Source organism: Myotis lucifugus, unplaced genomic scaffold, assembly GCF_000147115.1.
Source record: "Myotis lucifugus unplaced genomic scaffold, Myoluc2.0 scaffold_100, whole genome shotgun sequence".
Lineage (NCBI taxonomy): Eukaryota > Metazoa > Chordata > Mammalia > Chiroptera > Vespertilionidae > Myotis > Myotis lucifugus.
The window spans coordinates 2,752,415-2,778,303 of NW_005871148.1; the positions used below are offsets into that span (position 1 = coordinate 2,752,415).

General features: G+C 38.3%; 1 protein-coding gene across 1 annotated transcript in view; it reads right to left on the bottom strand.

Moving 5' to 3' along the window:
• The window catches only part of CEP112 (centrosomal protein 112), a 281,747-nt gene that overhangs the window by 191,421 nt on the left and 64,437 nt on the right, over positions 1-25,889 (bottom strand). The window contains exons 13-17 of the mRNA XM_014458887.2: positions 19,769-19,923; positions 19,327-19,456; positions 18,404-18,496; positions 16,611-16,670; positions 10,178-10,257 (exon numbers count right to left, since the gene is read on the bottom strand). Of these exons, the coding sequence (XP_014314373.1) occupies positions 10,178-10,257; positions 16,611-16,670; positions 18,404-18,496; positions 19,327-19,456; positions 19,769-19,923 (518 nt within the window). The remainder of the gene's footprint in view (positions 1-10,177; positions 10,258-16,610; positions 16,671-18,403; positions 18,497-19,326; positions 19,457-19,768; positions 19,924-25,889) is intronic.

Genomic DNA, 25,889 nt, shown 5'->3' on the forward strand with positions numbered 1-25,889 from the left:
CCAGTTCCAAATTCCTGGGATCAGGAAGGAGGGCAGTGCAGGATAGGACAGTGGTTGAGAACAAAGACTCTGGAGTCAAGCACACATTTCAAATCCACTTCCAGCTGTGTGACCTTCAGCTCTTTGTGCAGGGAAATGAACATGCTGCCTCTGGATCAGGTGTCCACTGACCCAAGGCGTGTGGCAGAGAAGGGGAGGTGGCCCCATGGAGAGAACATGGCAGGTGGTTGGCAGGTGCCCTGGACAGGGCATATTCTCCCACCTGGGAACTGAGCAATAAGCAATGACATATCTAGTATAAATACCATCTATGAATCATTTGGATCAAGTCATTTTATTTTATTTTTTAAAATATATTTTTACTGATTTCAGAGAGGAAGGGAGAAGGAGGGAGAGATAGAAACATCAAAGATGAGAGAGAATCATTGCTCTGCTGCCTCTTGCATGCACCTGGGGATTGAGCCCGCAACCAGGGCATGTGCCCTGACTGGAAATCAAATCATGACCTCCTGGTTCATAGGTTGACACTTAACCACGGAGCCACGCTGGCCGTGCTGGACCAAGTCATTTTAAAAAGGAGAAAAGGCCCTAACCGGTTTGGCTCAGTGGATAGAGCATCGGCCTGCGGACTCAAGGGTCCCAGGTTCGATTCCAGTCAAGGGCATGTACCTTGGTTGCGGGCACATCCCCGGTGGGGAGTGTGCAGGAGGCAGCTGATCAATGTTTCTCTCTCATCGATGTTTCCAACTCTCTATCTCTCTCCCTTCCTCTCTGTAAAATACCAATAAAATACATTAAAAAATAAAAGGAGAAAAGGAAATCCACTGATTGACACAAAAGGTAGAAGTCAGCATTCTTACAGGAAGGGAGACTGAAAATAGGAATCAGAAGGCGTAGGTTAAATTGATTCATTTCTTTGAACCCATTTCTCCCTTGAAAATGCAGACAATGAAAAACAACCATGTAAGATTCTTCTGAAGATAAATTAAAGAGAATATATGTTGAAGTAATTTTGTTAACTATAAAACTTTTTTAAAGTATTGCTATATTTTCTTAGTTTATCAACTCCCCACCAGAATTACATTTATTTCACCACATTTCATTGCCAAAGTAAATTTTAATGGTAGTAAACCTCAAGAAGCTACATATATAAACTACTTCTAAAAATGGGTTTTGCAAACTAAACTGAAAAAAGCATCCAATAAACCTAAAAATCTCATGCTACAAATTCAACCTATTGTGTGAACAGTGTCACAAATGTGTCAATAGAGGTCTCTTAAGCATCATACTATTCTGACACTCATTTAAGCAGAATTCTATGAGGACAGAGCTACAAAGAAAAACTCTAAAAGACTAGAAATTTCCTTTTCAACTTGAAGCACGGTCACCACATACTTCTGTCCTCTCCTCAAGCTTTCCATCGCGCTCTCCGAGGGAGGGTTATGTCAGCGTGCTTGCTGGGGCTAAGGAATGCTTACAATAAACTGGAAACTTTGACTACCCTCCACCTAAAATGGTTTCAGATGCTCCAGCAGACTGCAGAAAGGAGAGCACAGGGTCCCCACCACCATTGGTACTTAAGAAAGCTGTTTTTAAGAAGAAAACTATAATCATAGTTCTTAGACACTGTCCAAAGTATAGGGATAACTTTTCTCAACATCATACAAATGTTTGTATCAATACAAAACTGAATACTTTTTAACAAAACTTAAAAAAAACTTTTTAAGGAAAAAATGTCAATTTTAGCAGTGCCTTCTAGTAATTTATCAATTCTTTCCAACGTCAAACATAATGGTACCAGTTGCAAGAAAAGTGAACTATTCTATTCTCATTAATTACTTAGAAAATTATTAAAATGAGACATTTTATATATGTAATAAATATACATTCACATCAGAGCCACAACCTGCAAAATGAATGCTGACATGTTAGGGGTGTGATAAAGCTTTTATGATGGACTGGATCTTTCTCTACTAAACAAGGTGAGTCTCCTTAGTGATAATTTCAAACACTACTACCACTCAGAACTACATGATTAGTCACAACGGAGCAAGCTAAGGAACAATTAACTGCCCAAGTAAAGAACTTGAAATGTTTCTAATTATAATCACATAGCACCCCTTTAAAAAGCAAAAGCCAAATCAAAGAATCAGACATCAAAAGGCCATGAGGTCTTTCAATATAGACCATTTCCAGACCTGGTTTACTCCACATTAAACCTCCTTTGGGGTGTTTTCATTTTTCACTAAGAATAGAGATATATGGTTCAAATTACTGAAAGTTTCTTCAAAGTTCCTTGACATTTCTGTATTACACACATAAAATGAATAAATTTTATATCAATAATAAAAAACTAGAGGATTCAAATTTTTAAAAGTCACCAATTTTTAAATTTCTTTGCTAGATTTCAAGACACCAAAATTCAGGGGCTATCATTTGGTGAGGAATAAAAGCAATTCAGTGAGGAAATAAAAGCGCGTTTTCTTAAGGATGGAAATGCTTGACCTTTGCTTATCTATTGTTTATTATCCTCTTCCAGAAAATCAGATCTGCTAGCTTTACTCCTGACCTCATGCTTGGATATTAACATGTTAGCACATTCATGTCCCTGAAACATTTTAATCCTTCAGGCAGGGAAATTCTCTCTTCTCCACCAGCTCATTTCCTGTCTTTCCTTCAAAACCTAGCTTATTACAGGGAAATATTCAGGAAAGTAAGTCTTCCTCCAATGTCATTTTCATCATATACCACACTGCTACCCATTCATCAACCATACCCCATTCCCAATGGGAAAGGTACCTTCCCTTGCCCCACCTCTGGGGGGCTTGGGACCCTCAATCTGGACCCCTAGTCTCCTGTGCTTTTCTGTTCCAGCTGGGCTCGTCTTCACAGGTTTCTTCACACACACCCTGCACTCTCCATCACTACATCTAATGTCCATTCTCTTCCAACTCCCTAGATGACTTGTACTGTATATAGGAATAAATATATCAGGTACATAAGCCACTCTGTTCAGCATGTATCTTGGGGACACCATCAGAAGTAAATCTAGGGCAGCAGTTCCCAACCTGTGGGTCGCGACCCCTTGGGGGTCAAACAACCCTTTGACAGGGGTCGCCTAAGACCATCGGAAAACACATATATAATTACATATTGTTTTTGTGATTAATCACTATGCTTTATGTTCAATTTGTAACAATGAAAATACATCCTGCATATCAGATATTTACATGACGATTCATAACAGTAGCAAAATTACAGTTATGAAGTAGCAACGAAAATAATTTTATGGTTGGCGGTCACCACAACATGAGAAACTGTATTAAAGGGTCGCAGCATTAGGAAGGTTGAGAACCACTGATCTAGGGGAATCCAAGATGGCGGCTGATAGGATGGCAGAGGGAGAGAGAGAGAGAGAGAGAGAGAGAGACAGAGAGAGAGAGAGAGAGAGAGAGAACGGACATGTCGGGTGTGTGTGTGTGTGTGTGTGTGACAGTTATATTCCACAGGACTTTTGGGGGCTGGCGGACCGTGCTCCCCTAGCCGGGAAGTCTCTGCTACCACTGCAATCTCTCCCAGGGCAGCTGGCTTTGCCGCCGAGGCTGCGCCATCTTGAAGGGGAGAGCTGCTGTGCCTGGGAGCCCAGCCTCACCTCTAACCGGGGAGCCCTGGGACACCACCCAGGACCTAGAACTTGAATGGCAATGACAAATAATAAACTTTTAAAATAACTAAACTATAATATAATTTACTTATTTATGGTTACATTTAATCCTACTTTGATAGAATTAATCTAATTCTAGTAATATAAAATCTAAAACGATTTCATACATGTCAAATAATTTCTTCTTGCTCCCAACTCTATTTAGATTGTTAGATAAAGGCCCGGTGAATAAAATGCGTGCACTCGTGGGGAGGGGAGTGGGTTCCCCAGCCTGACCTGTGCCCTCTCACAGTGTGGGAACCCCACGATCAATCTCCCCAAAGAGATAGGCCCCGCCCACCCATCCAGGGCTCCTGGATGGATTGCCCCAAAGAGGTAGGCCTGAGCCAGGGGTCCCACCCCCAGAGTCGCCACCAAGATGCTGGGACCTGCCTCCGCATCCTGTGGAACGCCACCCCATCACTGTGTGGAGCCACGTGACCCACCTCCGCGCTGTGCACACAGCATCAAGTCCCCGCCCACCAATGTGCATCCGATGCGCTTGCAACCTCCAGGTAATGGATTGTTATGGCGTGAGAGCATCACAGCATGAGGGCATGACAACCACGTAGGCTTTTATTAGTATAGATATGAATATCTGACATATTTTGATGGAACAATACATTATAAATTGTATCTGTTCTTAATTTTAGTGATAATAATAATAATAATAGGAAAATATACTAAACATTTATAAACTCAACTAATTAGTCTGTAAATGCATATATTCTCGGTTAAAACCAACACCACATATCCTTTAATAAATATTATAAGTTACAGGCTACTTTTGTACTGTAGTGTAACAAGTTTTATAATTACTCTTACAAAAAAAAACTTTTTAAAAGTACAAATCTGTTTTCTAGACAGAATAAAATTTCTTATTTCTTATCAAGGTGACCCTATAAGGTATTTTTATTCACTTACTAAGAATAGAATCTTTAGATTAACTACAAGTTTGTGGGTTTCCTTTAGCTTCTCTCTAGATAGCTCCTTCATTCACATCTTTTTCCATTTTAAAGTAAATGTCACTATTAATTCCTTGAGATATTTTCACCAACCTTACAAACAAAATGACCAAGCTCCTCATTTTGGCTCTATACAAGACTAAATTTAGAATTTCAGCTGTACTTTAAAATCTCTACAACAAGATTGACTTAACCTAGCTTTCCCTTTCTACCAAATTCAAAATTCATGCCTCTGGGTAAACTGGAAGGTTACTGCTCTGACTACAACCTCATCCACATGTCTGCAGTACTCGATGGTCCATAAAAAAAAAACCTAATCAAAATGTAGTCCACACCTTTGAATTATCACAATATTGCTTAGCATTCCATTTACGTCTTCTTTTAAGATTAGTTTCTAGCAAATAAAAGTACAAAAACACTGTCGTTATAACTTTGCAGTTTTATTATCTTTCCTCTAAGGCCTTCGCATTTGAAGATTAATCCCTGCTCTGACTGATATAAATGTTGATTTATAACAGCAAACAAGCAACCAAAGATAAATGAAGGAAATTTAAAAGAACCTTATAGGAAAGCTTTTAACACTCATGTTTAAAAATACAACTTCTTTAAAAATATAACTTTAGGGGTAAATAATCTGCTTTCCACTGTAGCGGGAGATTAAAATACTATGTATATTGAACAAGAAAAAAACTTTTTCAAAAGCTTATGGCAGTTTGTTGGAAAAATAATACTACAAAACTATTACATGAATTTCCTCATTTTAAAGAAAACTATAGATAAAGACAGACAAAAGAAGAGGCGCTGCTAATTTTTGTATAAATAAATAATTTTATACAATGATTTCAACAAACCAGATGGTGAACATTCACTGAGTATGACTACCATTGAAAGTTGGCTTCAGAACAGGTCAAATAAAAATATAATTCAAGAACAGTCTGAATTACTTAGAAAACATTAAGAACTTGTTTTTAAAAATTCTATGGGCAGTTGGCATGGCTTAGCGGTTGCGTGAACTAGGAGGTCACAGTTCAATTCCCAGTCAGGGCATATGCCTGGGTTGTGGGCTCGATCCCCAATGTGGGGCATGCAGGAGAGAGTCAATTAATGATTTTCTCTCATCATTGATGTTTCTGTCTCTCTCTTCCTCTTTGAAATCAATAAAAATATATTTTAAAAATTCCATGTGCAAGTGAAACTGCACTTATTAAAGCAATGGTATATGAAAATATGATTACACATTTCCAAAAAATAAAAAAAAAGCTGCCAATAACAGAAATTTTAATTGGAGGGAGCAATATAAAAAAGAAAACCAGGATATGTAAAAAGAAGCCCTTGCCCTAACCGGTTTGGCTCAGTGGATAGAGCGATGGCCTGCGGACTGAAAGGTCCCGGGTTCAATTCTGGTCAGGGGCATATACCTTGGTTGTAGGCACATCCACAGTAAGGGGTGTGCAGGAGGCAGCTGATTGATGTTTCTCTCTCATCGATGTTTCTAACTCTCTATCCCTTTCCCCTCACCCTTCCTCTCTGTAAAAAGTCAATAAAATATATTTTAAAAAAAGAAGCCCTTAATAAATTTTCATACTTTTTCTTTACTTACAATACTTTCTCAACTGGTTTATGATTATCCATTCACCAATCAGCAGGTCCACAAATCAGATCAGTTATGTCTCAGATCCCCCTACATAAATAAAGTTGATGTAATGGTAATGATTGTGTTCTCAGAACTAGAGGTTCAAAACTACACCTGGGTGAAGTAAAAGTGAGGAGAGGCCTCCAGTAACTTCTTCTCTTTAGTCCCAAACCAACTTGAATTACCATTCACTTCAATTAGTTCTTTGATAATGCCAGTGAATAACCTAAAGGTCTAGCCTTCCCCCATATGTGTCATACTTGGCACAACATAAACATTGGATGCAGATATATATCTAACAGATATGTGTATGTGTGTTTACAAAAGAAACATAGTAAGAATGTCCATAGCAATACTATCACTATATATAAAAGCCTAAGTGACCATTCAACCATTTGACCAGTAGCTATGATGCACACTGACCACCAGGGGGCAAATGCTCAATGCATAGGCATGGAAACATGGAACAGACTGATGAATCTCAGAGGGAAGGGGGAAGGGGGGAGGGTGGGAAGAGATTAACCAAGATCATATATGCATACTAGAGGCCTGGTGCATGGATTCGTGCACCGGTAGGGTCCTCAGCCAGACCTGTGGGGATAGGGCTGAAACTGGCAGTCCAACATCCCCCGAGGGGTCCCAGATTGTGAGAGGGTGCAGGCCAGGCGAGGGACCCCACTGGTGCACAAATCCGTGCACCAGGCCTCTAGTTAATAATAACCCAAAACTAGAAACTGCCAAAATGGATAGTGGCAGCAGAATGGATAAATACACTGTGGTATGTTCACTTTAAAATGCTATTCAATAAGTGAGAATTAATAAACTACAGTGTTATGTAACAATATATCTCATAAACCTAAATGCTGAGCAAAAGAGGCTCATTTCTCTCTTGCCCCATCCAGAGAACTAGATCCTGATAATGAGGGTAATGAAAGAGGCTGTGAGAAAGGTAGGAAGGATTCTCAGGAGGGTCAGCAGGGACACGGATCCTACTAACTGCACCATGGGCTCCATCAAGAAGTCCACCCACAAGCTGCTGGGAATGCCCTACCCACAGATCCCCTCAACGGGCCACAGCCACCCCAGCACTCTGCATCTTACCCACATATACCCCCAACCTGTGGCGGGCTCCCTCTGCATGCTCCCAATGGTGGCAGCCAGAGTGAGCTCTAGCTGATGGCCAGGGAGAACCCACAGAAAGCTGGCCCGAATCTGAGGGCCAGGGAGAAACCACAAACTTGAGCTTTCACACCACTTTTGTTAAAACAAAGTAGAGGCTGTCACCACTTGACCTGATATGTTGCAGGATCAAGAAACGGCATATGAGCAAAGAATTCTGCCACAAGAAGAGGAAGAAGCTCGGAGCAAATGTAACCTAGAATGTCTGAGAAAGCCTCAGAGTAACTAGCAGGGCTAAAGGAAGGTATTTCTCTCCTAAAGGCAGTTATTAAAGACCCCTAGGAGGTAAGTGCTGCTCCAAAGGAGAGGATAGCAACTCATAACTTCAAGGAACATGGAAAATCAATATTACATGACACCACCAAAGGATTACAATAATCTAGTAACTATTCTCTGATATCCTCCATTATACATACAACATGCAAATAAACCCTTGTTTGTGAAAGAATGATTAAATGAATACCACCGCACTCTAAAACTGATAATTCTTCGTGTGTGTGTGTGTGTGTGTGTGTGTGTGTGTGTCAAGGTAAATTTCTATATAATATAGCTATCTTTTAGAAAAGTGGAACTATTTCTGGACTAACTGAGTCCAATTCTATTCTTGTATTCAAAAGCAGCAGCAGCCCCCAAGCCCCATCCCAAGAATATTTTCCTTTGGGAAAATAGCCAGCTTGTGCTGTTTACTTTGAATTTCAGACCACACAATAACTCACTCTGCCTCGGACCAGATTACATCTGCTATCCAGGTGCTGTATTGTGAGGATCATACATTCAGTCAAAATGAAGACATCACTAACATAGGGAATGGGAGAAACAGATCTACAAAGGAATTTTATTAAAAATCTAAAATTGCTTTTTTAACTCCAAGTAAAATTTGGTATTTTGGTAAAGACCTTTAAAGCCATAAAGAGTGTTACTTAGCTCAGAAAATGATCATGCTGTATATAGAAAACTATGGAGATTTCAAGGTCCTTTCATAATCTATTAGTGAACATTAAAAGGTACCACACTGTTTTACACAAACTCCCAATATCCCACTGAAAAAAAACTTTCTGAATTCCAATGGTACTTACTGAAAACAACTCAACCTATTCTACTAGCAACTCAGTCAACCTAGTACTCTAAGTATTTCAAATGCCTAATCTAGACTCTAATATCTTTAGGAGCAGTCCATGTCTTGAGATATATCTTCTAAGCCTTCTCTTTCTTTTAGTATGATACTACAACATATAGACATTGTCAGTACTAAACAAATATGTATTTGTTCATTTACTGCTATTAAAAGTTGTTAATCAACATTTTAAGGAGGAAAAAATAAATTAATGAGGAATAAAGGAAGGCCATCCCATCTATAAAGAAAGCAAGAATGCCCTAGTTTTGTCATTATTCAAACTTGATGGTTGACTTAATGTTTAATGAATATTATGGTTCTCTTCTGATTTTATCTAATTCACACGTGGTGATGTGAACAAATAAGCAATGCGTCCTTGTGTTGATAAAAAATTGATAGCCTATGATGCCATGATACACAAATTATTTTAAATGTTCTATTAGGAACTCAGCCAATACATTTTAACAAAAACTGAGGGGGAAGGAATGGCTATGCAATCTTCCCAGAAAGAATCTGATACTAAGTTTGTTTGATCCTGGGTGTTCTTTTCGGCCTTTCTGTATGTGATTCCTGCTTGTAGGTTTTTGGAAGCAAGAAAAATGGAATTAGCTGGTTCTTTGGGAGTTAGCTAGATACACTGAACTCAAGTAAGCTTCCCTTCTTAAATCACTTTCTTGCGTCTATGAACCTGTCTCCCATTCAAGTTCTTATCACTCTGTAGTGTAACTGCCAAAGTTCTTAAATATCTTCCCAACCCGACTGCAAGGTCCTCTGGGAAGGGCTATGCATTGCTGCGACGTGGTGGGAACGCAATACTTACTGAGTGAATCAATGTTTTCCACCTAAAAACTGCAAGATAAAGCCTAGTGATCCGCTGGGCCTAATCACCTTGTGAACCAATGGAGAAGACAAGTGAGACAGAAGGTTTCATTGTGCATGTTTACCTTTTACTGAGCAGGTGTCATGAGACAGAGCCTTTCCTGCACAATGCCTGCATAGTTCATCTTCAGATATGACCGGGGGACTGCATTACCACATTTCTCCAAAATCTACAGAGGAATTTCCACATGTTCTAAGACCTAAGTCTTACTGTTTTTTAAAAATCTGTTTTCACTTAAGAAGAAGAAAGCATATAAAACTACTACATTCTATTTTCTTACATCCCTATCACTAAAAACAGCTGATTTTTCCTTTTTTTTAAAAAAATTACTGGCTAGCAATAAAATTCTGAAAATAGAGATTCATGATAGAAACTGACTCAAACTAAACCACAGCAAGGCTATTATAAAAATATGGTGTTTAGGTGCTAGCTATTTAATTTGGCTCACAATTTAGACTAAGCATATTTAAAAAATATATATATTTTTATTGATTTCATAGAGGAAGGGAGAGAGAGAGACAGAAACATCAATGATGAAAGATTGAGCTGGCAACTGGGGACTGAACTGGCAACCCAGGCATATGCCCTTGACCGGAATCGAACCTGGGACCCTTCAGTCTGTAGGCCAACACTCTATCCACTGAGCCAAACCAGGTAGGGCTAAGAGTATTTTTTAAATTAAATATATTACAGTTTTACTCACTTCAAAGCTTCCTCAAATTTATAGATTTTCTTTTGAGTATCTTCTTTTTCTTTATCAAGCTCACTCTGCAAGTCGTGAACCTGCCATGACAAGACGTGGCACATGTATCAGAAGACAAGGAAAGTCTGCTCAAATGAGAGGTGCAAACAATGACACAGCAATCTTAAATCCATTTTCATATAAAGTTAAATTTAGCTATTTCAAAATAGAAATTGGACTAACCATAATGATTTAGCATATAATTATTTTAATACTCTATTTCCAACACCATTTTTCTGATCAAAGTTAATAACTGTTTGAGTCTCCCTGCATGTGGATTTCCTGTGAAATAGACTGACATGTAAAACACTCCAAAAGGGAGGAATAACTTGAATTTTTTAAACAGTTACATATTAGCCAAAGGAAAGGAATCTCATACGATTCAGGAAAACGCAAGTAAGAATGTGTCTGTACTCCCAAACCCATACAGGTGGTGATGAAACAGTCTTCACAGGTGATGATGAAACAGTCTTTGCTGCTGGGAACGATTCCTATAACTATTCACTGAGTTTGGGAGGAAGTCCCCACCATGAGTATCTGTTTCCTAGATGTGGCATCCTTTCAGTAGGTGGGCTGGCAGCATGAGTAATAACAACAAATGAAAATTTTGCTTCACAGAAAATTCTTCATATGCAGATGCAGATGTAAAGGGATCTAAAAATAGGAGAAGGCAACTCTGGTACAGCTGGAGGGAGCAGGAGGAGTAAATAGCAGCCATGGCTCCACATACACAGCCATTGAGGGTGCAGAGCAGCTGGTAGGAAAGAGAACTCGTCACTTAGAGGGGTACAGATGTCAGCCAGCTACACACCTGCCACCAGCCCAGGTGAGGCTGAACGTGCAACTGCTGGGTAAGGGGATAGGAGAGGGATGACAAGAACAAAACCAACAAAACACACACACACACACACACACACACACACACACACACACACCCCACAAACTCTGAATCAGTCCTAGACAAAAGTCCCTGTAGTTGGCTATTTATAATAGTTTGGTTGGAGATCTAGTTAACTCAAAAACCCTATATTCTTTGACCCATTTTGGCTTTTCTCCTACTCATTCTTGAAGTGTATCATCTGTTAAGATTTGGTGCTTGACAACTGCAGGGGGCATAACCTTGCTTCTATTATGTCTCCCAGTGTGGTCTCCTCCTCAGAGCTGTGGTTAAAATCCACTTCCCAGGAAATCCCCAGGAGGGTTTGGGGGTTTCTACTGAGGAGGAGTTTTTCTTCACACCCACAGCCTACTTCTCCCTGTCCTCTGAACAATACATTACTACACGGGGAACTAACAAGGAGCCGCTATCAGAGTCTCTGATGAGTCACTGGTACTTTACACGCTGGGACTGTGCCTCCAATGTGCTGGGCTAGGAGGGGTTTCCCCTGTATTGGCTGCTCAATTGTTTCCTGGGACTCAGAACCCTGTATGAAAGTATAATTGAGACTTACTCCTTTAAGTGAAAGCTTCAAAATATTAATCATTTTTGAGGAAACTTGATCTAAAATTGTAAGGTGATTATGAGTACAAGCTCTGAGTCAGACCGCATGGGTTTGTCCCCACACCTTCACAAGTTACTGAGCACACTGTGCCTCAGCTGCCTCGTCCGAGAAATGGGGACAACAGGGAGTATATTGACATTGTGAGGAGTTCATGTTACTCCATGTAAAGCTCTTAGAACAACATTGAGAACATAATAAATGCTCAACAACTATAAAAAATTATCCCCTTCTTAGATTAAATACTCTATACACAAACATTTTCTTGAAAACACGAGGTCATTATGATTGCCCAAAATCACAGTATGCCCCCATCCAGTGATTCCCTTAGATGGACTGTCTGTCCTTTCAGAAAATGGCCCCTAAATTGCTAAGAATTCTGAGTTCTTGCAAGTGCTTTTTATCCTTCACAATTCACTCTTAATCTCTTTCAGTGTACAGCGGCCACTTCCTGAAGTGTGGTCAGTGCCCTAACGCAAGCACCTTGATCTAATCTATGCTTCTATTAGACCCGCTTCTATGGCAGGAATGGACCTATCTGAACGGAAGAAGGAGAGCCTTCCCTCTGAGTCATACATACATGTGTCAAAGCACAGCCTTCTGAGCTGGGGTCCTTAAAGCCAGAAGCTGTTTCTCATTTATTTTATATCCCCAGCACTCAGCACAACCAATACCTGGCTTTCACTAGAATAGCCAACAAATGCTGTTCTGGGTTTGTTTGTTTGTTTGTTTGTTTGTTTGTTCTTAAATGAATATATTCGCATTGTATACTTAAGGGCCATTTTGGGTTAAATTTCTAGCTTCTACCCAGGTCTCAGATAGTTGTGGGTAACACAGATAATGCTGTCCTTTTTTAAAAAAATATATATTTATTGATTTTTTACAGAGAGTAAGGGAGAGGGATAGAAAGTTAGAAACATCGATGAGAGAGAAGCATCAATCAGCTGCCTCCTGCACACCCCCTACTGGGGATTTGCCCGCAACCAAGGTACACACCCTTGACTGGAATCGAACCTGGGACCCTTCAGTCCCCAGGCCGACGCTCTATCCAGTGAGCCAAACCAGCCAGGGCGAATGCTGTCCTTTTTAATGTACTGATAGCAGTGAAGAATAAGGCTTGAATTAATTTGCTTGTAACCCTTCCCCCACTATACATTGTTAATATCCAAAATGAATTTTACTAACTTAAATAATGAAAACCAAACCACAAAGTCAAGGATACAGCATATATTCTCAAATAGGAGATTGTACTAAGTAATTTAAGTTTTGTTTTAAACATATTTTATTGATTTTTTACAGAGAGGAAGAGAGAGGGATAGAGAGTCAGAAACATCGATGAGAGAGAAACATCGATCAGCTGCCTCCTGCACACCTCCTACTGGGAATGTGCCCGAAACTAAGGTACATGCCCTTGATCGGAATCAAACCTGGGACCTTTCAGTCCGCAGGCCAACGCTCAATCCACTTAGCCATACCGGTTAGGGAAAGTAATTTAAGTTTTAAATAATTTCAGATTTAAGTAGCCATAAACACACTTACCAAATGTATATTTTACTCCCTTTCACCCTAAGAATTTAAGGCAGCAGGAAGTGAGTACTTGTGTATATGAGAAAGGGATTCTGCTGCATATAAGGAAACAGACGAACTGTGGCAGACGTCACAGCACAGCAAAGGGCACGAAGCAGCGGCTGCCCCCACACATCGACTAGCAGGGTCCCTCCACTGCTCCTTTTCATTGCTCCAACCTCTACTCCCCAACATGAAAAATAGGTTCTGGGCTACAGGGCTTCTAAAAATCATTTGCACAAATTCATTTCTAAACACTTCACTCAAGGCATGTGTCCTTGTAAAGAAAATCAGGCCAGTAGTAGTTAGAAAATACTACACAATTTATTATGTGTAAAGCTGTGGGAATCTTAAATTATTTTAATCTAATTAAAAGAAGTGCATATGCACGCTAAATGCTGGGATAACTATTTTTCGTGGTTTTGAACTCCATCAGACTGTATATCTCACTTGTTAGAGAGTTACATCAGAATTATTATTATAAGTATATATTTCCATTCTAACACATTCTGGAAAGTCCATGCTTAACATCTGCCTCATGAACTGCTTTAGGTAAACACCATCATCTCTCTCTCTGGTGCCTGTTTGGAAAACAAGCAATGGGTTATTTGTCGGAGGCAGGTGTTTCCTTGCTAGTAAAATCATTTAGCCTCACCATTTCCTGACTTAACAGATTAGGACACTTCATCAAACAATGACATTTCGTTTTACTACCTATTATTTGTTTGATGTTCAAAGATCTTAAGAGCAGGGATAGCCACCAGAGATCAATAGAGAGCCTGAGATAATGTGTGTGCTTAAATTAGGGACGGCATCGGATGCGTGTCTCTCACCTCAAAGACAAGCTAGATTCTCGTGCTGCTTTCTCATTGGCATGAGGAAACAGTGTCATTCAGATGGCATTTCCTCCTCCTGCACAGATACTCAGAATGGAGTTTTATACCCAAAGTTATTGGCTGCGCACACCTGTCCCACCTGTAACGCTGTCTAGCAAACAAAAGCCCTACACATCCCACTTCACTCTCCAGTTACACAGTCCAGGGCTACAGAAGATTTATGTCAGCTCTTTGAGCATCAGAAGGGATATTCCCTGAGGGGGTGCAAGACATCAAATCTTCAAGGGCTGAGATCACAGCAGGTTTAATAAAGACAGAATAACAGATGTCAATTTAAAAGGGGGAGATTACGGAATTAATTGTAAAACAGAGGGACATGCTGAGCAACATTTTCTCTTCTAATATAAATAATGTGGGAACATATGCAAGATGCACAAATAAGCTTACTTTTCTTTTAGAGGCTGCCATTGTTCTAAACATGTCTTATTTACACGGAAAACAATTAATGCACTTTAATTAGTCCCATTATTAAAAAACTAGGCCAGTTGATACCATGTGGAAAGGGGGAGCTGTAGCTAGGACGCCTGATGGCAAGGGTTTGGCCTGCTGCCTGCAGTGAATGAGAACAGGAACGGTGGGAAGGTTACTGCAAAGGATCAACTGGGCTCTCTCATGCTGTTTCTTGTTTGTGTCCATCAGGCAGAAGGGCTGATCCATAACTTTAGTTCACCTAGCAGGTGGGATAGACACCGAGCAAAGGTGGTGGTAGGAGGAAGACTCTGGCTTTATCTCTCTATCTAACTGCCCTCAGTAGGACTTAAAGGGGTTTGGGATAGAAACACATTCTTTTAAAATGAGTTCACGTGTGCCTTTCTCCTGGCGCCCAGCCCGCGCTCTGTCTCACAGGTACACAGATACCATCTCTCAGGAAGAGGCAGAGTGGGAGGCTGGGAGTGAGGGGCCAGGAAGGTGTTCCTTAAAGGACGGGAAGCCAGCTATCTGGCCAGAGAATGAACAATGGACTAAAAAGCACACCCAGAGGATGTAGCTCCTTCTACATGGGGAGCGAGTCTTCTCAGAACACAAGCCTTCTTTTGGTAAGTAAAATATGTATGAGCTGCATGGCTCAACAGCAGAAATGAAAAAATTCTAAATTTTACTGAAAGCAATATTTCCCTCTCCTGTTCAGATGCCATTTTGTAGACATAAAGCACATTTAAGATCTTGCATTGAGTTGTATTCAAACTGCAGCAAGAAAAAAAAACTTCAGCAATAAGAAAATTTATTATAATTTTAAAGAGCACATATTCAGACCAATACATGTCCGTGGAAATATACACTTTTCCAAATGACAGAAACAGTCTTCTTCCTAGACAGTAAGCTCCTGGAAAAGAGCATCTATGCCTAATTCATCCTCTACCCTCTCACCAGTCTCTAGTATGATATTCACCAATGAAAGCATTGAATGACTATCAGCTGAGTGACTATATGGGTACATAAGATGTGATATTACAGTTTTTAAAGAATTTTGTGCTATAAAATCTGTTTAATTTTTCATTTGTATGTATTTTTAATTAGTTGAAGGGTTGACCTTTTTTTGCATTTTCTATTATGTGTGTATTTTACAAATGGCTTAATTTGATATATGTTAGAACAGTAAATCATTACAAAAGCAGCAACAAAATCTTTGCTATTTCAACTACTCTTTTAGCCGCATGTGGCTCGTAAGCCTCAGTTTGCCGACCACTGGCCTAGCTGGTGTGGCTCAGTGGTTGAGTGTCAGTCCATGAACCAAGAGGTCACAGCTCGACTCCTGGTCAGAGTACATGCCTGGGTTGTGGGCTTAATCCCCGGGAAGGGGCATGCAGGACGCAGTTGCTCAATGTTTCTCTCTCATGGATGTTTCTATCTCTCTATCCCTCTCCCTTCCTCTAAAATCAATAAAAAATATATTTTTAAAAAACCAAAGTTAAGTCACAAACTTAATTCTGCACTTTATTGCTGAAGATGTTAATAGTATGTCAAGGAGCCCGAGTTATTACTGATGACAGGGATACCAGCTTATTTCAGGAGAAATATTCACTATTCTAATTGACAAGAAACAATCACTAATAAACTTTTTAGTAGACAACTCTTTCATTGTTTTATATTTTTTGGTTAAATATTTAGAGTTCTTAGTATATGTATGATACAATAAAATACAAATGACTCCCATAAACTGTATCACATTTTTTAAATGATAGAAAATATAATTTTACTCTTTGCTCATTAAATATACAAGTGGTATTTTAAAGTTGATATAACTAATAATAGAACTGAAGCTGTTTACAAACATAAAAAACAAAAAAGCAAAATTTGATTACTGGCTAGCTGAAATAAACTTAGAATAAATTATTCTTTAAGAGCTAGAATGCATGTCTTTATAAAAATCAACCTTCATTCTTAATTGCTTCATTTTCTATTTCAAATGTAGCTTCCCAAAAAATATATTACCTTTTTTTCATAGGTGCGTTTTAAATTACTTTTCTCCATTTGAAACTCATTTTCTTGATCCTGTGAATGATAAATATTTTTATTATACTTAAAATTACTACTAGAATAAAATTAGTAATCTAATGAAATAAATAAATCTACTTGATGACAAACTTTGAGTTTCACATATTAGTAAGAGCATCCTACCAGTCTAATTTTCTAAACAGAAATATGATTAGCTTTATGTTAGAGGTCATAAAACCTTAGTTATCTAAAGATATTACTACTCTTAAAAGTACATACTTTACAGTAGAAGAGAAGCTTTCTGACCCTTAGGATTAGGAGATTACCTATAATGACCAACTGAATTAATACAGAAATAATAAATTTGAAGTTATACTATATACTAGTTCCTGGCATTTTTTGACCATGAGGGGGAAAGGAAAAATCTAATAGGAGTGGGGGAGAGGGGGAGAGAGAAAGAGGGGGAGAGGGAGAGAGAGGGAGAGAGAGGGAGAGAGAGAGAGAGAGGGAGAGAGAGGGAGAGAGAGGGAGAGAGAGGGAGAGGGAGAGAGAGAGAGGGAGAGGGAGAGAGAGAGAGAGAGAGAGAGAGAGAATGCATGAGAATTGGCAGATAACTCAAAGGGAGAAAATTATTCTTTGTACCTAGAGGGTATTATGCTAAGTGAAATAAGGCAGAGAAAGACAAATACCATATGATTTCACTTACATGCATAATCTAAAAAAACAAAACAAATGAATAAATAAAAGAAAACAGAAAGACTCATAGATGCAGGAAACAAATTAGTGGTTACCAAAGGGGAACGGGGATGGGGAATGGACAAAATAGATGAAAAGAAGGGAAATTAAGAGGCACTACAAACTTCCAATTATAAAATAAATAAGTCATGGAGATGTAATGTACAGCATAGGGAATATAGTCAATAATCTATATTTAAAAAAGCCTAAGCAACCGTTCGACCGTTCGACCATTTGACCAGTAGCTATGATGCACACTGACTACCAGGGAACAGACGCTCAACGAGCAGGCATGGAAACATGGAACAGACTGATGAATCTTAGAGGGAAAGGGGGAGGGGAGAGGGCAGGAAGAGATTAACCAAAGATCTTATATGCATACTAGAGGCCCGGTGCACAGATTCGTGCACCGGTGTGGGGGTCTCTCGGCCTGGTCTGCAGGGATTGGGCCGAAACCAGCAGTCTGACATCCCCCGAGGGGTCCCGGATTGTGAGAGGGTGCAGGTCAGGACCAGGGACCCCACTGGTGCATGAATTCATGCACCGGGCCTCTAGTAGTGCATAACTTTGCATGGTGACAGATGGTAAGTAGACTTATGGTAGGAATTATTTCCTAATGTATCTAAATATCAAATCACTATGAAGTATACCTGGAACTAATAAGATACTGTATGTCAATTATATGTAAATACATAAATATATAAAAATAAAAGAATATATTTAAATAAAATTTATTTTTAAATTTAATTTCAAAAGAAAGATTATTCAAATGAAAATTATTTTTTATTTCCTATATCCCATTAGCATCTACTTTTGTTAAAAGAAGATAAATAAGATGAAAAAAATGATACAATGTGCAATAAAAGACTCAGAAATAGCTACTTACATTTTTAAGGAGTTTTTAAAACTCTTATTTGTACATATAAATCAAGAAAAAGGAAAGTGAGGATGGAGGGAGTCAAGGGGGGGGTAAAAGGAGCACATCTGTAATACTTTCAACAATAAAGTCGAAAGTGAGTTTCAGCCATTGTTCTGTGAACAAATACAAGACCCACCTGTAGTTGTTCCTTTCTTTGAAGTTCTGATTCCTGTAACTGCAGTTTTAATTGACAGACGTTCTGTTCTAATTCTTTAATTGTACCAGAGGCCTAGAAGGATTTTAAGAATAAAAATAAAAAATTTGTAGCATTTCACAATTTCTGGTTGAATAAATTTACCTTTTCCACCTTGAAGGCTCACTCAAAATTAAAATGCTCTGTAAATCTGAATTTAAAATGTTTTTTAGAAATTAAAAAAAATCATCGTTTAAAGTAAAAATATATATTAAATTGTTTAGTGTTTGAAGTTATATAAATATAACAGTAATAAGAAATAGTTGGTTTTACAGAAAAACAGTTTTACAGAAAACTTTTCAAATTATAAAACCAAATCCACTGGAACATTCAATTCATGAAATACCACATAACTGACTACCTGAGAATTGTAGCTTTGGGATTCTCTTTGCAGAAAGTGTCAATTCTCAGACACAACATGTGTGAATGCCAGTGGGGTGTCTGTGGGCTCACACATGTGCATAGGATGTTAAGAAAACTAAAGCATAGCCAAGATGTCAAAATAATAATAATGCATATATTCACCCTAAAAATGTATTATTAACACAACTGAGCATTTCTTTTCAGATTTTTATGTTTCCTTTTATAAAAATGTTGGTACAAGGGTTAACTTATTATGGCAGAATACAGTTTATTAAATATTATGTCATGTTATATATTAGACATTTAGTATTTTAAGTATTTTAAATGCCAATAAATATTACTTCAGTAATTTCAAAAATAAAGCAAAGGAGAGATTAATTTCCAATGCTAAATAGCTTCTACATGACTACCTATGGCTACAGGCTGAGTAAAGCTACTTTGTATGATATATACATGTAAAGTAAATTACTTTGTATGTATATATACCAGCATATATATAATACCTTAGAAACTGAAAGTGTGTGTTCCTTTTTCAGAAGGTTTGTATCAGCTTCATACTTGTTTTGTAATAGCTTCACACTTTGCTCATAATCGTTCATAAGATGATCTTTCTCTTTATGCAGTGAATTGCACCTAAAAATAAGAGAATAAAATATACTTCCAATACATTTGAAATCAATTCCTAGAATGGAATTTTTAGTCAACCAAATCCAAATGCATTATCTTTCAGTATGTCAAATAATTATCTACATTTTTATAAACTTTTTAAAAAGCATTATGCTTCTTATGTTAAGTGGGACTTTAAAAAAATAAACAGATGGCAGTGTTTAGGTTAGAAACCTCCCAAAGTTAATGTACAAGGTGATTAATTTTGGCATATACTTTACAGAGTTGATATCAGTACTTTACAGCCACATCTGAGAGATATCTGACTTCAGACAATACCTTGCCTTTACTTCTTGCAACTCACTACATGTTATCTGGTAACATCTCTCAAGTTCCAATTTTTCTTGAATTAATTTCTGCTTCTGTAAGTTACTGTTTTCTGCTTCTCCAGTCAGCTGCTGGACACGGGACTCCAGTTCTTTCACCATCTGGTTCTAAAAGAATAGGTCATTGTTAAAAAAGCCTCTGACTTTGTAACACTTCAGTATCATTGAGTAACCTGAAGAAAATATATACCCTGTTAGAGATAATACCGAAAACAAATGTACCATAACCATATCATAAAAAATTAAACCAACCTCTAAGTTAACCAAGTCTTTAAAAAATGCTTTCTACCATAAAAGATCATGATGTTTATATGCTTTTAGCCATTCATTCATTCAACAAATTTTATTGAAGTCTCTATCCTCAGGAAGGTTCCATCTTCTTCATGCAACTTAAGAAGTTTATATTGTTAGCTGAGCACTTAGCAGTGTTTGTGCTCATTTGAAGTTTTAGAAACTTTTTTAAAATATAAAAGCAATGTAATAATACTTTTAAAAGGTAATTCATAGCCCAAGTACTTTAATTCAGGAGTTATGTGATACATGTATCCTACCTAATAAAGAGGGAATATGCTAATTGACCCTCACACCATTGCAAATATGGTGGCTCCCACCGCCAATAACGAGGGAATACGCTAATTGACTGCCCCACCCTCAAAGGTGGTGACACCCACAGCCAATAAGGAGGGAATACACTAATTGACTGCCCCTCCCTCAAAGATGGCAGCGCCCACAGCCACAAGATGGCGGTGCCAGTCCCCTCAGCCCTGCTGGGGCAGCAGGCCACGCGGCAAGGCTGAGCTCGCCCCAGGGTGGGCCAGCTGCTCCATGCCACTGCCTCTGGAGTCCCCCAGTCCCCTCAGCCCCCCCAGCCGCCCAGGGCTGCCCGAGGCACAGGTAACCAGGGCCGACCGAGGCTTGCACTGCAGAGGTGTGATGGGGTGTTGCCTTCCCCTGATCGCCTGGTCACCTCCCACCCCTGAGGGCTCCCAGACTGTGAGAGGGGGCAGGCCGGGCTGAGGGACCCCCCCCCCTCCAGTGCATGAATTTTCATGCACCAGGCCTCTAGTTATCATATTAAGTGTATAGGATATTTTAACCAGTTGCAATGTTAATAAACATAATTTTCTTTTGTTTTACTTTTACTTACTATTTTATCAAAAGCACTTTATTTTTCCTGTCTTCAAAATTATCACATAATTAAAATCATTTCCCTATTATTTGATGTTTGTTATTTTGAATTTTTCAACTTTATAGAACTAAATACAGGTGTTTATGACTATGTACTCCATGTAAAATTAGGATAAGCAAGCATTAGCTAAAAGAACTGATTTTTTTATTGAAGTATACTTGATACACTATTCTATTTATTTCAGGAATACATCACAGTGATTTGATATTTATATACATTACAAAATATCAATCATTTTCATTTAACAATTGCATTTCCAGTAAGTGTGAATAATTAGAAAAGGTTAGAATGATGTTCCAATCAGTATATTTTCATACTCTTTCTAAGATAAACATTTAAGTAAAGTTTAAGCATTACATAATATTGCAATCCCAACTTCTTACTGACCTTTCTTCATTATGATATGAATTAGGTACATAATTTAAATTTTGGTGCAATAGCTTCCAAATCTGAGAAATGGACATAATTATATCTAACTTAAAAACATGATATATAAATTTATTTTTGAAATACATACAATTTCTAGCTCAGAGCCCGACACATATCTGATGCTCAGATTTCTCCTCTGTATATCCCATTCATTCTGCCTCTTTCCTAATGAGCCCTCTGCTTGAGGGGCTCCTTTCAAAAGATGGCGTCAATTTCCAAACATACATTCTAATTCTCCATGTTTCCTAAATATATCGTCTTATACAAAATAAAATCAGTACAAAGGAAATTTTTAAAATTAAAACATACTGTCAAGGGAAAGCCTATAGACATATATGAAATACTTTAAGGACAACAATATTTGGTCAACATAACCTTTTTAAAATTGAATACAAAGAACAAAGAGATATAAAAACAGTGGAGGCCTCAAAATGGGGTAAAAAGTTATTCAGAAAATAAGATGCTGACATAGAAACATATTTCAGGCTGTGACAGACAGTGTAGAAGGGAGTTCAGGGTAAGTAACAATAGCATCAGAGAAGGAGCAGCAACTGTACAGTCAGTGACGAACATTACCTTGGGCACAGAGTCTCTGTTCCCATATTGTGAACTCAAAGGTAGCACTCGGAAGACTAGGTTGGAGTTCTTGAGTGGACATGGCTTGTAAGCAGAAGTGATAATGGGCATTAGATTAGTAATTCAAGTTCTTGGTTATGGGAAAATGGGACAAATATCATTTGTGAGATCTGGAACAAGAAGAGACAGGGAGAGCTACTAGCAGGTTACCGGAAGAGTCCCGGAATGCGGCAACAATGGCCTGGACGCAAGTGGTAGCTGTGGAAACAGAAGGGAAAGAGAGCAGATCCAAGAAATGTTCAGAGAAACAAATAATGTGATTAAGTAAAATACTAAATGAATGAAATGAGAAGTGGCAAAAATCATAGATTTTCCAGGTTCAAAACCTAATATGCCAAGAGAATTGGCACATTGAGAATTAAGAGAAAGTTTAGAAAAGGGTATTATTTTTATAGGAAATATAGACATGATTTTCAAGAAGTAACAGGAAATTGTAAAATATCTGACAGGCCTTCAGGTATACAACCAATAGATAAAGAAATGTAGGAGTTTTACATACAAACTTTGTTTGAAATCTTGTAAGAGTTAAAAATTAGAAAGGGTTACTATTTGGCAACTATTGAGAATCCAAAGTTCAACTTCTATGGCAAAAGTAATAATACATTTTATCTTATTTCATAAACTTCTTAAAATATGACATACATACAAAAAGATGCACAAATTTTCACTATGTATTTTTATAATTTTTTACAAATTGAAAACAGCCACGAGTCACTACAAGATGTAAACATCACCAGTCATGCCCTGGACGGTTTGGCTCAGTGGATAGAGCATCAGCCTGTGGACTCAAGGGTCCCGGGTTTGATTCCGGTCAGGGGCATATGCCTTGGTTGCAGACACATCCCCAGTGGGGAGTGTGCAGGAGGCAGCTGATCAATGTTTCTCTCTCATTGATGTTTCTAACTCTCTATCCCTCTCCCTTTCTCTCTGTAAAAAAACAATAAAATATATTAAAACATAATACAAAAAACATCACCAGTCACTCTGAAGCCTGATTGGTCATTGTCTACACAAGGCAACCATTATTCTGACTTCAATCACAAAAAAGTAACTTTGCCTCTTGTTGAACTTTCTGTAAATGAAATCAGAGTATGGACACTTTTGGGTCAGCCTTCATCATGCTCATTTTATGTCTGTGAGATTCATCCATGTCATGGCAAATAGCAGTAATTTAAACTTTTTAAGGCTATATAGAGTATTCCATTGTGCAAATAACCTAAAATCACTTATCCATTTTATTGATGGATTGTTTTCAGTGTTTGGCTGTTAAAAATAATGTTTCTATGGACACTCTCATAAATGTTTATGGTATATACATGCACTTATTTATTTTGGTTGTACTTCCTATAGTGAAATTGCTGAGTCATGGTTAATTTGAAAACTATGTCCATGCAAAAGCCTGCATTTAAATGCAGCTTTATCCATAATTTCAAAAAACTGGACACAACCAAGATGTACCTCTTCAATAGGTAAATGGATAAACAAACTATGGTATATCATATAATTGAACATTATTCTTCAGCAATAAAAAAATGAGCTATCAAGCCACAAAAGACATCAAGAAATCATAAATGTATAATTGCTTAATGAAAGAAGCCAGTCCAAGAAGGCTACATACTGTATGATTCCAATCATATGACATTTTGGAAAATATGAAACTATATAGTCAGTACAAAAGATCAGTGGTTGCCAGGGATTCCAGAGAGAGGGGCAAGGGCTAAACAGGGTGAAACACTGGTGACTTTTAGAACATTAAAAATATTATATATGATACTATAATCATGGATGTATGACAAGATGTATTTGTCAAAACCCATAGAATTTTAAAGTATAAAAAGAATATTATTTTGTGCAAATAAAAAAAAAGCACATTTGGAGTTTGGGGGATCCAAGGAAAAAATGCAGACCGTGATAAGAGAATCCAGTTACATTAAAAATATATGGGGGAAAAAACCTCATTGAAGGAATGGAGGGAAAGGTGATGACCTAAGCAGTTTGAAATGAGTGGAGTCTCTAAGAACAAAGGCAAAAGGAAGTGTCCATAACACTGTACACTAGTTCAGTGGTCACCAACCGGTGGTCTGGGGACCACTGGTGGTCTGTGAGGTCCAAAAGTTTGGTGACCGCTGCTCTAGTTGACAAAGTTGGTTCCCATGGGAGTATGAGTAATGAACAACTCTGACACTAGCATACACATGTACTGGAACTGAACAATTAAGTAAATGGATGAAAGGCGGTGGAAGCCAAGTTTCCACGGTTGGATTGAGAATTTACATATGCACAAAGGGAGAAGGCTGGAATAATCCATGTGGTAATGGAGGAGAGTTACAGAAATCAGTAAGAAATTATGTTTAGTTTAATGTAGATACAGATGGTTACATACAGAACTGTTTATAGATATGCATAGGCACACAGGTTAGTAATTCACATATACTCCCTTGCTTTGTCCGGTTAGAGGGCATAAAAAATGTCATCCCAACAGTAATAAGCATACCTACCACACAGATCTTAGTTTCTAATACCATTCTCCATATGATCCCCATCAATGGGGGGATGTCAAAGCGGTACAGGAGCCTAACGAAAGAGTTCTCAATGGCCAAAACTAGAACAATTTGAGCAGCAAAATAAAGTAGTATTGCATTATAATCCAGAGTATACAATAAAAAATATCCATGTGTCTATACTGATATAAATAAATGACTGAACAAATGGGAGAGAAGAGACAAATCTCCCATGGAGAAAAACTCCAAATAACTTAGGTAGAAACGTCACACCTAAGTATGGAAAGCAGATTCCCCCACTTGTTAAGCATGGGCTGCTCACAGGAACTTCCTTCCGAAGAAAACAATATGGAAAAGTAGGGAGTAACTTTACAGTGGAAGGTCTGACCAATACTACTTCAGCCAGGTGACCAAGGATAATGTAACAGTAAGCCATTAACAGTACGTACCCTTGATGTGATGTGATGAGATGAGCACTGAACCTGTGATCTTACTGCCTCAACCCATAACCCCCGTCTAATCATGAGAAAAACACGAGACAAACTCCAACAGAGGGGCATTCTACAATCGACCTGACCAGTACTCCTCAAATTGTCAAGGTCATGAAAACGAGGGAAAGCTGAGGAACGGTGTCAACCTAAGAAGACATGAACACTAAATGTAATGTGATATCCTGCACGAGATCCAAGAAAAAAAAAAACTAAAAAAAAACTGAATAAACTATGGACTTTATCCATCTTGATGGATTTATTGTAACAAATGTACCAAAACAATGCCAGATGTTTCTACGAGGAGGAATTTGGTGTGAAGTATATAGGAACTCTCTGCACTCCCTTCTCAATTTTTCTGTAGATCTAAAAACTGCTCTACAAAATAAAGTCTACCTGTAAAATGGTCATCCTATTCAAAATGATGAACTGCCACTATTAGGGGGTTTCTTCTTTCTAAATATGAGGTCGGGAGAATAAATGTGGTGATGACTATAAAATGACAAAGTCTATTGATATCAGACAGTAAATTAGTTACTCTACAGATTACTGATGTCACTACTAACAATAATAGTTAAGAATGGTTAACAATAATAGTTAAGGCCCTGGCCAGTTTGGCTCAGTGGATAGAGCATCGGCCTGCGGACTGAAGGGTCCCAGGTTCGATTCCGGTCAAGGGCATGTACCTTGGTTGCGGGCACATCCCTGGGAGGGTGTGTGCAGGAAGCAGCTGATCGGTGTTTCTCTCTCATCGATGTTTCTAACTCTCTATCCCTCTCCCTTCTTCTCTGTAAAAAAATCAATAAAATATATTTAAAAAAAATAGTTAAG